General features: G+C 46.5%; 1 protein-coding gene across 2 annotated transcripts; it reads left to right on the top strand.

The window, feature by feature from the left end:
• Window positions 1-111: 111 nt before the first annotated feature.
• EXOSC1 (exosome component 1) lies at window positions 112-10,882 on the top strand. Of its 2 annotated transcripts, XM_050802945.1 has the most exons (8): window positions 112-187; window positions 295-410; window positions 2,825-2,899; window positions 6,166-6,254; window positions 8,406-8,439; window positions 9,362-9,412; window positions 9,845-9,929; window positions 10,558-10,882. In XM_050802945.1, exons 1-8 carry the CDS (start codon window positions 154-156, stop codon window positions 10,662-10,664), a joined length of 591 nt encoding a protein of 196 aa, XP_050658902.1. In that variant the 5' UTR covers window positions 112-153; the 3' UTR covers window positions 10,665-10,882. The 2 variants fall into 2 exon arrangements, with proteins under 2 accessions (XP_050658902.1, XP_050658904.1); XM_050802947.1 differs by lacking the exons at window positions 112-187; window positions 295-410 and having other exon boundaries at window positions 8,406-8,446.
• The last annotated feature ends 3,081 nt before the right edge of the window (window positions 10,883-13,963 follow it).

Raw genomic sequence — 13,963 nt, 5'->3', positions numbered from 1 at the left:
CGCCCCCGGATTTGTCCCGGGGTAACCTGGGAAATGGAGTTTACACGCAAGGATAAAGAACACCAATTGACGCGTATCTTACTGCGGAACTGTGCCTGGGTTTGGCCAATGAGAAATCGATTTCGTTTTCATCCGGGTTTTGGGACAGCGGCAATGATGGCACCACCTGTGAGATACTGTATTCCCGGTAAGTGAGCGCTTCCCGTACAGAGTCCTGGATAGGGGCCGAAGCAAGAAGCCTGGACGGCCTGCAGTTTCTGGGGGCCCGTGACCGATGCAGCATTTTTTCTGCAGGCGAACGTCTGTGTAACTTGGAGGAGGGCAGCCCGGGCAGCGGCACCTACACCCGCCACGGCTACATCTTTTCGTCGCTTGCCGGCTGCCTGATGAAGAGCAGCGAGAACGGCGCGGTAAAGGAAGCGGCATGCCGTCTCCTCTCTCTCTGTTTTTCCCTTAGGCTGCCCTTGAGTTCCAGTCCTTAGGCATGGGCACTGCGGACGCGTCTTTAGAGCCTTAGTGGTACAATGTTGGTCTCTTAGTTTCTTCTAGCCGTATCGCCGCTGTTGTGCACTTAGCCACCACACACTAGTTGTGTTGATCTCGCTTGGTTGTGCTGCTGACCCTCGGGGAGGGAGGTTGGGACAAAAGCAGATGCGAACTCAGTAACCCAGCCCAGCTCAGCCCAGCAGTGCGTTGTATACTGTATGAATGTTGCTTACCTCTCCGGCTTTATCTAGTGCCACTATCTCCACCTCACTGACGCAATCTAATCATACAGTCTTTTCTATTTGTAAAAGTTATAATCACAGTTTTGGCTTGCCCTTTTAAAAAAATTTGTAACACACTAGCTTCTTTCAGTGTCGGTAATGTGCCAAGCTTTCTCCTGCTACAGAGCCTTTGTAACATGCCATCTATCTGGAACGCTTCTGTCTTCCTAGGCCTGTTTAATTCCTACCTCCGTTAGTTTCTGTATTATCACCTCAGAGAAGCCCTTCTGGACCCACTAATTGAGGAAAGGAGTTTTGTGGGATGTTTTGTTTTTGTTTGTTTTGTTAAAGACTTACAAAAAACTCTGTCCCTTTTCTTCCAAGCACTTATGTCAGCATATGATTAGACACTCAGGTATGTTTCCCACTAGACTTCTCCCTTGCTTAAATCTAAGTTCCACGAAGTGCAGGTGCTACCACCATACCATCAGTATCTAGCACAAAGCAGCTCCTCAATAAATGTTTGTTGAATGCGTAATACCTACCTTTCTAGTTTTAGAGATTGATCCAGGATTAGCTCAGGATCATATAAGCAATATTTGAAGGAGCACAGTAGAAAGAGGATTCAGAATTAGAACCGTTAGGTTCTGGCTAACTTGACCTCGATTCTGCTTTGAGTAAGTAACTTAAGCCGTCTGACTCAAGGGGCTTTCTATTCAGTCATTGTTGGGAATGTCCTTAACAGTCCTGAGTTTGTTCATTTCATAGATACCACTTGAGTATTTTCATGTGTCAGGCACAGCGCTGACTTGGTTTCTGCTATCAAAGGACACAGACACAAATTGTAAACAAATAAATGCTCAAATAAGCATATGGTTACACATGTGGTGGCTGCTTTGAAAGAATATTACAGGGCACCTTAAGAACATGTAACAGGCAAATCCATCCTAGTCAGCAGAAGTGACATTGAAGCTGAATCATCTAAAGAGTAGGTTAGAGTCAGGTGGGTGGAGAGAGTGCAATTCTGGCAAAAAGAATAGGTTGAAGAGAGATCTGAAAGTGGGAAGAATTTAGTAAGTTGGGGAAACTGAAAGAAGGCCAGGAGAGCTGAAGCATTGTAAGCAACGGAGAGATTGTTAAAAGATGAGGCTCAAAATATCTGTCTCATACCAACAGCCAATACCATGCTCAAAGAGAAAACTCTGCAAGTATTCACTTAAAACAAGCGTAGCTACTATTTGTAACATTTCTGTGGAAATTTCAGCCTGTGCAGTAAAATAAGAAACAGAAAGAAGCAGTATAACTTTGGAGGAAAGAGTAAAATTGTCAGCCAGATGTAGTGGCTCACGCCTGTAATCCCAGCACTTTGGGAAGCCAAGGTGGGTTGATCACCTGAGGTCAGGTGTTCGAGACCAGTCTGACCAACATGGTGAAACCCCATCTCTACTAAAAATACAAAAAATTACCCGAGCATGGTGGCAGGCGTCTGTAATCCCAACTACTCGGGAGGCTGAGGCAGGAGAATCACTTGAACCCAGGAGGTGGAGGTTGCAGTGAACCGAGATGGCGCCATTGGACTCCACTCTGGGCAACAAGAGTGAAACTCCATCTCAAAAAAAAACCAAAAAAAGTAAAATTGTCAATGGTTATAGGCAATATAGTTGTATACCAAGAAATTCTGAGAGAATCACCAGAAAACTTATTGGAAGTTTAGGGATTTACTACAAAAAAAATTAGCCGGGCGTGGTGGCAGGTGCCTGTAGTCTCAGCTACTTGGGAGGCTGAGGCTGGAGAATGGCATGAACCCGGGAGGTGGAGCTTGCAGTGAGCCGAGAATATGCCACTGCACTCCAGCCTGGGCAACAGAGCAAGACTCCATCTCCAACGACAACAACAAAAAAAGAAGTTTAGAGGTTTACATCTTCTAGCAGCATTCTGTAGCCCCCTGGTCCTCCTATTTCCTAAAATTTCTAAGGCCTTCTGCTCTGGCCTATAAATGAATGCATACTCCAGCTCTCACCTGTGTACCAAGACATTCCTATATTACTCTCAAGACACAAATGCTTTGACCCAAGAGTTAGCCAGGACATTTCAGTTTTTTCTTTTTCCCTCTGTAGCTTCCTGTGGTGTCTGTAGTAAGAGAAACAGAGTCCCAGTTACTGCCAGATGTGGGAGCTATTGTAACCTGTAAGGTAAGTTTGTCCTAACTTCCATGCTTAGAACGCCCATTCAGTGCTAAAATCATGACCATGCCAGAACTGCAGTGTCCAGTATGATAGCCACAAGCTACATAAATGTATTTTTGGCAGGGCACAATGGCTCACACTGGTAATTCTTGCACTTTAAGAGGCCAAGGCAGGCTGGGCGCAGTGGCTCACGCCTATAATCCCAGCGCTTTGGGAGGCCAAGGGGGACTGATCACAAGGTCAGGAGATTGAGACCATCCTGGCTAACACGGTGAAACCCCGTCTCTACTAAAAATACAAAAAAAATGAGCAGGGCATGGTGGCGGGCACCTGTAGTCCCAGCTATGTGGGAGGCTGAGGCAGGAGAATGGCGTGAACCCGGGAGGCGGAGCTTGCAGTGAGCTGAGATCGCGCCACTGCACTCTAGCCTGGGCAACAGAGCGAAATTCTGTCTCAAAGGAAATAAAAAGGCCGGGCGCGGTGGCTCAAGCCTGTAATCCTAGCACTTTGGGAGGCCGAGACGGGCGGATCACGAGGTCAGGAGATCGAGACCATCCTGGCTAACACGGTGAAACCCCGTCTCTACTAAAAATACAAGAAAATTAGCCAGGCGAGGTGACAGGCGCCTGTAGTCCCAGCTACTCGGGAGGCTGAGGCAGGAGAATGGCGTGAACCCGGGGGGGCGGAGCTTGCAGTGAGCCGAGATCGCGCCACTGCACTCCAGCCTGGGGCACAGAGCAAGACTCCATCTCAAAAAAAAAAAAAAAAAAAAGAGGCTGAGGCAGGAGGATTGCTTCAACCCAGAGTTCAAGACCAGCCTGGGAAACATAGTGAAACCTCATCTCTACAAAAAGAATCAAAAATTGCTGGGCACTGTGGCTCACGCCTGTAATCCCAGCACTTTGGGAGGCCAAGGTGGGTAGATCACCTGAGGTCAGGAGTTCGAGACCAGCCTGGCCAATCACGGCTAACATGATGAAACCCCATCTCTACTAAAAATACAAAAATTAGCTCAATGTGGTGGCACATGCCTATAATCCCAGCTACTCGGGAGTCTGAGGCAGGAGATTTGCTTGAACCCGGGAGGCCGAGGTTTCAATGAGTCCGCGTCACGGCACTCCAGCCTGGACAACAGAGTGAGACTCTGAAAATAAATAAATAAATAAATAAATAAATAAATAAATAAAAATAAAAAATTAGCCAGGCATGGTAGCACATGCCTGTGGTCCCAACTACTTGGTAGGCTGAGGCAGGAGGATCGCTTGAACCCAGGGGGTTGAGGCTGCAGTGAGCCATGATCACTGCAGCCTGGGTAACGACAAGACTTGTCTCTCAAAAATAAAATAAGGGCTGGGCGCGGTGGCTCACGCCTGTAATCCCAGCACTTTGGGAGGCCGAGACGGGCGGATCATGAGGTCAGGAGATTGAGACCATCCTGGCTAACACGGTGAAACCCCGTCTCTACTAAAAAAATACAAAAAAATTAGCCGGGCGAAGTGGCGGCGCCTGTAGTCCCAGCTACTCAGGAGGCTGAGGCAGGAGAATGGCGGGAACCTGGGAGGCGGAGCTTGCAGTGAGCTGAGATCCGGCTACTGCACTCCAGCCTGGGCGACAGAGCGAGACTCCTTCTCAAAAAATAAAATAAAATAAAATAAAATAATATAAATAATATAAATAAAATAGAATAGAATAAAATAAAATAAAATAAAATAAAATAAAAGTTTCCTTAGTCACATTAGCCACATTTCAAGTACTCAGTAGCCACTTGTGGCTAGTGGTTGCTATACTGGTCAGCACATGACTTTTCTGTCACTACATAAAGTTTTACTGGACTGTTCTGGTCTACAGATTTCTAGAATAATAAGGCAGCCAAGGTCAGGCATGCGTAGTTCCTTCACTGAGCTGATTCTCTGAATACAGAGTTTCTACCTGTGTCTGGGAAACAGGGATGCCAGAGGATGATTGGGAAGCCTATTTTTGAACATCTGAAGCTGAGACCTTTTTCTGCAGAGAAGCAAAAGACTTTTATTTTCTGGCATTCCTTGATTTTTTTCCTTTTTAGATTTTTTTTTTTTTTTTTTTTTTTGAGACAGGGCCTTGCTCTGTCACCCAGGCTGGAGTGCAGTGGCACGATCTTGGCTCACTGCAGCCTCTGCCTCTTGGGTTCAAGTGATTCTACTGCCTCTGCCTCCCGAGTAGCTGGGATTATAGGCGTATGCTGCCACGCCTAGCTAATTTTTGTATTTTTAGTACAGATGGGGTTTTACCAGGTTGGCCAGGCTGGTCCCGAACTCCTGACCTCAAGTGATGTGCCCACCTCAGCCTCCCAAAGTGCTGGGATTACAGGCATGAGCCACCGTGTCCAGCCTTTTTTTTTTTTTTTTTTTCCAATGTTAGCCATCTATACTTTAAAAAATCTATACTTCTCTGAAGGGCAAGTTGTGAAAAGACTAAAAAAAAAAAAAGCTGGGAGTGGTGGCTCACGCCTGTAATCCCACCACTTTCGGAGGCCGAGGCGGGCGGATCACAAGGTCAGGAGATCGAGACCATCCTGGCTAACATGGTGAAACCTCGTCTCCACTAAAAAATTAGCCGGGCGTGGCGGCATGTGCCTGTTGTCCCAGCTGCTGGGGAGGCTAAGGCAGGAGAATGGCATGAACTTGGGAGGCAGAGCTTGCAGTGAGCCGAGATCGTGCCACTGTACTCCAGCCTGGGTGACAGAGCAAGACTCTGTCTCAAAAAAAAAAAAAAAAAACTGCAGGGTGTGGTGGCTGACGTCTATAATCCCGGCACTTTGGGAGGCCGAGGCAGGCGGATCACCTGAGGTCAGGAGTTTGAGACCAGCCTGACCAACATGGAGAAACCCTGTCTCTACTAAAAATACAAAATTAGCCAGGCATGGTGGTGCATGCCTTTAATCCCAGCTCCTCAGGAGGCTGAGGCAGGAGAATTCTTTGAACCCGGGAGGCAGAGGTTGCGGTGAGCCAAGATTGCGCCATTGCACTCCAGCCTGGGCACCAAGAGCGAAACTCTGTCTCAAAAAAAAACCCATACCATCTTTGTTTCCCATGGTAACTCTATCAGGTGGCCAGAGTGGCTCTTATTCCCCTTTACATGTGTCACTTATGCAGAGAAGTAGGAGTTAACTTGTCTTAAATTCTCTACTTAGTAGGGTTGCTTGCATTGAAGTCCTAGTAATCCCCAGTTCGTTGCTGCTTCCTTGAGCTGACAACTGCTTATACTCTGATGCTGATCTTTTCTCTATTCCACAGGTCTCTAGTATCAATTCACGCTTTGCCAAAGTACACATCCTATATGTGGGGTCCATGCCACTTAAGAACTCTTTTCGAGGAACTATCCGGTAAGAAGTATCCTTGTCACGTATGCCTTAGCAACTGCAATAAGATTAGGATAGACTAGGACACCAGAATTTTGAGCAACAGTTACAATTCCTATTTTTCTCTTGCCCATTTTTCTTTCTTCTTTGTGCTTTGATTCTCCCCTAGTAGTATCCAAAAATATGTGGATGAGCTAGGACAAAAGGAAAATATTAACAAGAGAGGGTTTAAAAGTAAAGCAAAGGCTGGGCACAGTGGTTCATGCCTGTAATCCTAGCACTTTGGGAAGCTGAAGCGGATGGATCTCTTGAGATCAGGAGTTTGAGACCAGCCTAGCCAACATGGTGAAATCCCGTCTCTGTAAAAAATACAAAAATTAGCCGGGCACAGTGGCTCACACCTGTAATCCTAGCACTTTGGGAGGCCAAGGTGGGCAGATCACAAAGTCAGGAGTTTGAGACCAGCCTGGCCAATATGGTGAAACCACGTCTCTACTAAAAATACAAAAACTAGCCGGACATGGTGGCGTGCGCCTGTAATCCCAGCTACTCAGGAGGCTGAACCCGGGAGGCAGAGGTTGCAGTGAGCCAAGATCGCGCCACTGCACTCCGGCACAGGGTACACAGCGAGACTCCATCTCTTAAAAAAAAAAAAAAAAAAAAAAATTAGCTGGGCATGGTGGTGCATACCTGTTGTCCCAGCTACTTGTGGAGCTAAAGTGGGAAGATCACTTGAGCCTAGGAGGTGGAGGTTGCAGTGAGCTGAGATTGTACCACTGCACTCCAGCCTGGGTGACAAAGTGAGACCCTGTCTCAAAAAACAAATAAATAAATGAAAAGTAAAGCAAAAAGAATTGAGTGAAGCTGAAGTTTATCAGTGTCAGGATGACTCAAACCAAAGTGGAAGGCATTCTAGGAAGCACTTTTTAAAAATTTTAATATAGATTGAACTCAGAGGTTATAAAACATTGAAAAGATTTGTGAGTGAGACGGTGATTTCCTGTGGCTTCCTTGAGAAAGGACAAACATTTCTTGCCAGGCAGATAATCTAACTTTTGAGGCCCTTTCCAGCCTCAGGATTTGATGTGGTTCTGTAGTGCAGCAATCTCCAAGCTTCTTGGCACCAGGGACCAGTTTCTTGGAAGACAGTTTTTCCACAGACTGTGGTGGGAGTGGTTGCAGAATGATTCAAGTGCATTACATTTATGCTGTACTTTATTTCTATTATTATTACACTGTAATATATAATGAAATAATTATACAGCTCACCATAATGTAGAATCAGCGGGAACCCTGAGTTTCTTTCCCTGCAATTCGATGGTCCCATCTGGGGGTGATGGGAGACAGTGACAGATCGTCAAGCATTAGATTCTCATAATGAGTGGGCAACCTAGCTCCCTCATGTGCACAGTTCACAATAGGGTTCATACTTCTATGAGAATCTAATGCCCACTTTGATCTGACAGGGGGCAGAGCTCAGGCAGTAATGTATGTGATTGGGGAGCAGCTGTAAATACAGATGAAGCTTGCCTGCCACTCACTTCCTTCTGTGCAGCCCGGTTCCTAACAGGCCACCAGAAGTTGGGGACCCTTGCTATAGTGCTTCTGTTCAAGCCCTGAGGCAACAAAACTCCTTATCGTTTCTTGCCAAATCTGATCTGCCTTTATCTAATCAGGTATTGATACTGCTGCTCCATGTGGTCTGAGGATGCTTCTCCACCCTGCTCCTCTGAGTAGCAGCTGGGTCCCAATTAAGACTTGTTCTGTCTGTTCTTGTAGCTCTTTATTTACTAGGAATCTACAGAATAATTCTTTCTCACAGGCTGGGCAAGGTGACTCATGCCTGTAATCCCAGCACTTTGGGAAGCTGAGGCGGGTGGATCACCTGAGGCCAGGAGTTCAAGACCAGCCTGGCCAATGTGGTGAAACCCCATCTCCACTAAAAATACAAAAACTAGCCGGGCGTGGCAGCACATTCCTGTAATTCCAGCTGCTTGAGAGGCTGAGGCACGAAAAATGCCTGAAGCCAGGAGGCGGAGGTTGCAGTGAGCCTAGATCGTGCCACTGTACTCCAGCCTGGGTGACAGAGGGAGACTCTGTCTTAAAAAAAAAAAAAAAAAAAAAAAAATTCTTTCTCACAGATAATTAATCTTTCTGTTAATTCTTTTTTTATAGCAAGGAAGATGTCCGAGCAACTGAAAAAGACAAGGTTGTTGGTTGGTTCTCTTTTTTTAACGGCTTTACAAATCTCAATCCCTTAAAAGTATTATCTCAGACCAGGCATGGTTGCACACACCTGTAATCCCAGTACTTTGGGAGGCTGAGGTGGGAGGATCACTTGAGGCCAGGACTTCAAGACCAGCCCTGGCAACACAGTGAGACCCTGTCTCTACAAAAATTTTAAAAATTAAAAATTAGCGGGCATGGTGGCTCGTGCTTGTAGTCATAGCTGCTTGAGAGGATGTGGCTGGAGGATTGCTTGAGCCCAGGAGTTTGAGGTTATGTGGTGGCACAAACCTGTAGTCCTAGCTACTTAGGAGGCTGAGGCAGGAGGATCCCTTGGTCCAGCAGTCCAAGGCTGCAGTGAGCTACCATTGCATCACTGCACTCCAGCCTGGGTGACACAGTGGGATTCCACCCTTAACAAAAAAGGGCTGGGTGCGGTGGCGCACACCTGTAATCCCAGCTTTTTGGAAGGCCAAGGCAGGCAGATCACGAGCTCAGGAGTTCAAGACCAGTCTGACCAACATGGTGAAACCCCATCTCTACTAAAAATACAAAAACTAGCCAGCGTCATGCTGCGCGCCTGTAATCCCAGCTACTCAGGAGGCTAAGGCACGAGAATCGCTTGAACCTGGGAGGTGGAGGTTGCAGTGAGCCAAGATCGTACCACTGCACTCCAGCCTGGGCAACAGAGCGAGACTCCATCTCAAAAAAAAAAAAAAAAAAAAAAAACTTTTCATTTGTATGATAATACTGTAGAAGCAATTAAAAGTTGTTGACTTGACATGAGTAATGATGATTTCTACCCTCCAGGATTAGAAAGTAGACTGGCTTTACCAGAAGCGTTCACAGTTTCATATAGACCCAGTCTAGAACTTTCACTTACCATTCCTGTTCTTTCTTTACAGGTTGAAATTTATAAGAGTTTCCGCCCAGGTGACATTGTCTTGGCCAAAGTGGTATCCTTTATTCCCAGCAGACTTCTGGGTTTTTGTCAAAAGAAGAGATGGAGGCTGGGCATGGTGGCTCATGCCTGTAATCCCAGCACTTTGGGAGGCCAAGGCGGGTGGATCACCTGAGGTCAGGAGTTCGAGACCAGCCTGGCCCAACATGGTGAAACCCTGTCTCTACTGAAAATACAAAAATTAGCTGGACGTGGTGGCGCATGGCTGTAATCTCAGCTACTCGGGAAACTGAGGCAGGAGAACCGCTGGAACGCTGGAGGCACAGGTTGCTGTGAGCTGAGATCGCGCCACTGCTCTCCAGCCTGGGTAACAGAGCAAGACTCCATCTCAAAAAAACAAAACAGAGAAAGTAGAAAAACAACTCAGCTGGCTAAGGTTGGGGGAAGACTTCTAACTCCTCATTTTCCTTCAGTGTTATGTGACTAGATCTCCCTAGGTGATGCACAGTCCAACTACCTGCTAACCACTGCCGAGAACGAGCTGGGAGTAGTGGTAGCCCACAGTGAGTCAGGTGAGATGGCCTTGCTTCCACATCCTTACTTTCCCTGGAGCTATGGTTTGGGATTAATCCATTGTTTTTCCTGGTTTCCCTTATCTGGGAAGCAGTATGGCTGTAGATATTTCCTTCTGAGATTAGAATGATTTTTTTTTTCTTCTTTGCTTGGTGCCGGTGGTGGTGGTGGTTTGAGACTGGGTCTCACTGTGTCAAGGAGGCTGGAGTGCAGTGGTGCGATCTCCACTCACCACAGCCTTCACGTCCCGGGTTCAGGCAATTCTCATCACCCAAGTAACTGGGATTACAGATACACGCCACCACACCTAGCTAATTTTTGTATTTTTAGTAGAGACGGGGTTTCGCCATGTTGGCCAGACTGGTCTCAAACTCCTGGCCTCAAATGATCTGCCCGCCTTGGCCTCCCAAAGTGCTGAGATTGTAGGTGTGAGCCACCACACCCAGCCTGATTCTCCTTATATAAATCCAAGGAAACGGGACTCCATAAGTCAGTAGAACAAAGTTTTTTCTTTGTGAGTTGAGGTTCAGTAGGAAGCTTGGTGGCACTTCAGTTTCATACCCAGCATAAAAGAGGAGTCCCAGGCAAATCTTTGGGATCTGGGCTCCACCAGCTTTTCCCTTCCAGGTATCCAGATGGTTCCCATCAGCTGGTGTGAGATGCAGTGCCCTAAGACCCACACTAAAGAATTCCGGAAAGTAGCCCGAGTACAACCTGAATTCTTGCAGACCTAAGAAGCCACTTTTTACCCCATGGAAGGGGGTAAGCTGTTCCTGAGTATAACACCAAGATGCTGCTGTCTATTCAAACACCTGGCGTCGGCCAACAGCCTCTTCCAGAAAAATCTGCCAGAAACTTAGGCTATAGATGGAACACGTTTCTGTGAACCTATCAGTGGATTTCATTCTCTTGAGTAATAAAATTTATCTTTTCAAGGCACCAACAAACAAAACTGTGATATTGGAAATAGCCTAACAAAACTGTGATATTGGAAATAGCCTATCCCCCCTGACAGTCCTTATAAATACCTATTTTTTGTTATGATAAAACTTTTTTACTAAAAGGATGTTATAGTTGTCTTAAGCAGAGAAAGACGTCTAAATGGTGTCAGGACATTTCAGTACTTCTGCTTATTGAGTACTCACTGTGCTAGGCACTGAGTCAAGTGCTTTACATACGTCCCCTTCATTCAGGTACATTATGGTCTAATGAAAATTTGAGGACACATGTGATACAGATAGCATGTGAGGCGGACGTGGTGGCTCATGCTTGTAAATCCCAACACTTTGGGAGGCCGAGTTAGGTTGAAGTCAGGAGTTCGAGACCAGCCCGGCCAACATGGTAAAACCCCATCTTTACTAAAAATACAAAAATTAGCCGGGCGTGGTGGCACATGCCTGTAATCCCAACTACTCGGGAAGCTGAGGCAGGAAGATCACTTGAACCCTGGACGTGGAAGTTGTAGTGAGCCGAGATTGTGCCACTGTACTCCAGCCCGGACAACAGAGCGAGACTCTTGTCTCAAAAAAAATAAGTAACATGTCTAAAAGTATTTGATACACATTACTGATATAGTGGGTACTCCAGGAAATGTTTAATCTGAATTGAAAAGTGGGACAGAGTACTGTCATATGAGGTGGCCAGGAAAGGATTAGTGACATGAGATAAAAATAAAGAACATAAGTAAGTGAATATATTCAAGGCAGAGAGACAAGCCCAGGCTAAGTACAGAAGCAGAAATTAAGGCATAAGTTTGGGGATGAGGAAGGGATGAAAGTTAAGCATGGAGAGGTTGCCGACAAAATACGAGTCTTGAGATGTCACTTCTTGAGATGTTACTCAAGAAGCCCATCTCTTCAGTATTAGTGACAGTGCATAATGTGAGCTTTAGAATCAGGCCACCTTAGTTTCTATCCTCTGCTTCCTAACCTTGAACGTTAGGGTTTCTTTAATTGAAAATTTTACCGAGATTAAGATCATTGTAGATCCACATCCAGGTTTTGTTTTTTGTTTGTTTGTTTTTGAGACAGAGTCTTGCTGTTACCTAGGCTGGAGTGCAGTGGCGCGATCTCAACTCACTGCAGCTTCTGCCTTCCCGGTAGCTGGGAGTACAGGCATGCACCACCATTCCCAGCTAACTTTTGGTAGAGATGAGGTTTCACCATGTTGGCCAGACTGGTCTTGAACTCCTGACCTCAGGTGATCCACCTGCCTTGGCCTCCCAAAATGCTGGGCTTATAGGCATCAGCCACCATGCCCGGCCTTGGTGTTTTTGTTTGTTGTACATGCAATTTTTAAAGAGACAGGGCCTCAGAATGTCACCCAGGATGAAGCGCAGTGGTGCAGTCATAGCTTACTGCAGCCTCAAACTCCTGGACTCACGTAATTCCCCCACATCAGTCCCCTGAGTAGCTGGGACTACAGGCACATACCACCATGCCTGGCTAATTTTTTTTGTAGAGACCAGGTCTTGCTATGTTGCCCAGGCCAGTCTCAAACTCCTGGCCTCAAGTGATCCTCAGCCTCCCAAAGTGCTGGGATTACAGGTGTGTGCCGCCGTGCTGGCCAAAATTACCAAATTCTGGTCTAGGATTCTGCACAGGTTAGGAAAGTAACATTCCACCAGCCTCTTGGAGACTGAAATTACTCAAGGTTATTGTGTAGGTCAAATGAAAATCTAAAATTGAAAAGCAAGATGCTTGAAAGTATTTAAATCTTAGAACCTTGATTTGCTTGAACTAGTAATATCCATCCCAGCCCCAGTACCAAGTGGTGTGACATTTGGTGCTTTTTACATGTTTCTTTGGGCCTGTTTCCTCTTCCTTAAACAGGAGTTACCAGCCCTTTCGTGGGTTAAGATTAGAGCTAACGTATGTAATATCCCTCATCCAGTGGATGGCAGAGGAGCATTAGGAGCTCAACAGATGGTGTTACTTGCTCCCACCAGAAGGAAAAGGGAATGTTCTTTCTCCAGCTTTATGGATTTCTTGTATTCCAGTGATCTTTTCAAAGGAGAGAGAAGGCAATTGTGTTTATAATGTAATTATACTCCTTTCCACTGCACTGTCACTTTTTGAGGTCATCTTTTAAGTTTTCAAGTTGGTAAAACGGTTAAAAAATTCTGAGGCTGGCCGGGCGAGGTGGCTCAAGCCTGTAATCCCAGCACTTTGGGAGGCTGAGACGGGCGGATCACGAGGTCAGGAGATCGAGACCATCCTGGCTAACAAGGTGAAACCCCATCTCTACTAAAAAATACAAAAAAAAAATAGCCGGGCGAAGTGGCGGGCGCCTGTGGTCCCAGCTACTCGGGAGGCTGAGGCAGGAGAATGGCGTAAACCCGGGAGGCGGAGCTTGCAGTGAGCTGAGATCCGGCCACTGCACTCCAGCCTGGGCGACAGAGCCAGACTCAGTCTCAAAAAAAAAAAAAAAAAAAAAAAAATTCTGAGGCCTGCACGGTGGCTCACACCTGTAATCACAGCACTTTGGGAGGCCAAAACTGGTTCGAGACCAGCCTGGGCAACTTGGCAAAAACCCGTCTCTACTAAAAAATACAGAAATTAAGCAGGCATAGTGGCACAAGCCTGTGGTCCCAGCTATTTGGGAGGCTGAGGCAGGAGGATTCCTTGAACCCTGGAGGCAGAGGCTGCAGTGAGCTGAGATTGTGCCACTGCACTGAAGTTTGGGCGGCAGAGCGAGACTGTCTCAAAAAGAGAAAAAAAAAACAGCAGACTTTATTTACTCTAAAGAGGATACAATGGAGTTTCAGTGACTTTCCAGTCAGGGGAGCACCAAGCAAGAGCTGCAGGGGGCAACATGAATGGAGGGCTTGGCCAGGAGGGCCTCCCACCGCCACCTCAGCTCACCAGGCTGACATGAAAAGCCCAGGGAGATGTGTCATTTTTGGACCAACCATGTAAAGTTGTGACTGGGTGTCCCAAAACAAACTGCCACACAAGGACTAGGGTAGTGGGAGACATTTCAAGTTAAATGCTAAGGTTTCCTCAGATAAGCTCTTCCACATCACACAAGAAAC

The sequence above is a fragment of the Macaca thibetana genome, chromosome 9 (assembly GCF_024542745.1).
Source record: "Macaca thibetana thibetana isolate TM-01 chromosome 9, ASM2454274v1, whole genome shotgun sequence".
NCBI classification, from domain to species: Eukaryota; Metazoa; Chordata; class Mammalia; order Primates; family Cercopithecidae; genus Macaca; species Macaca thibetana.
The sequence above is the reverse complement of the archived record's forward strand: the minus strand, read 5'-3'. Positions and strand labels throughout refer to the sequence as shown.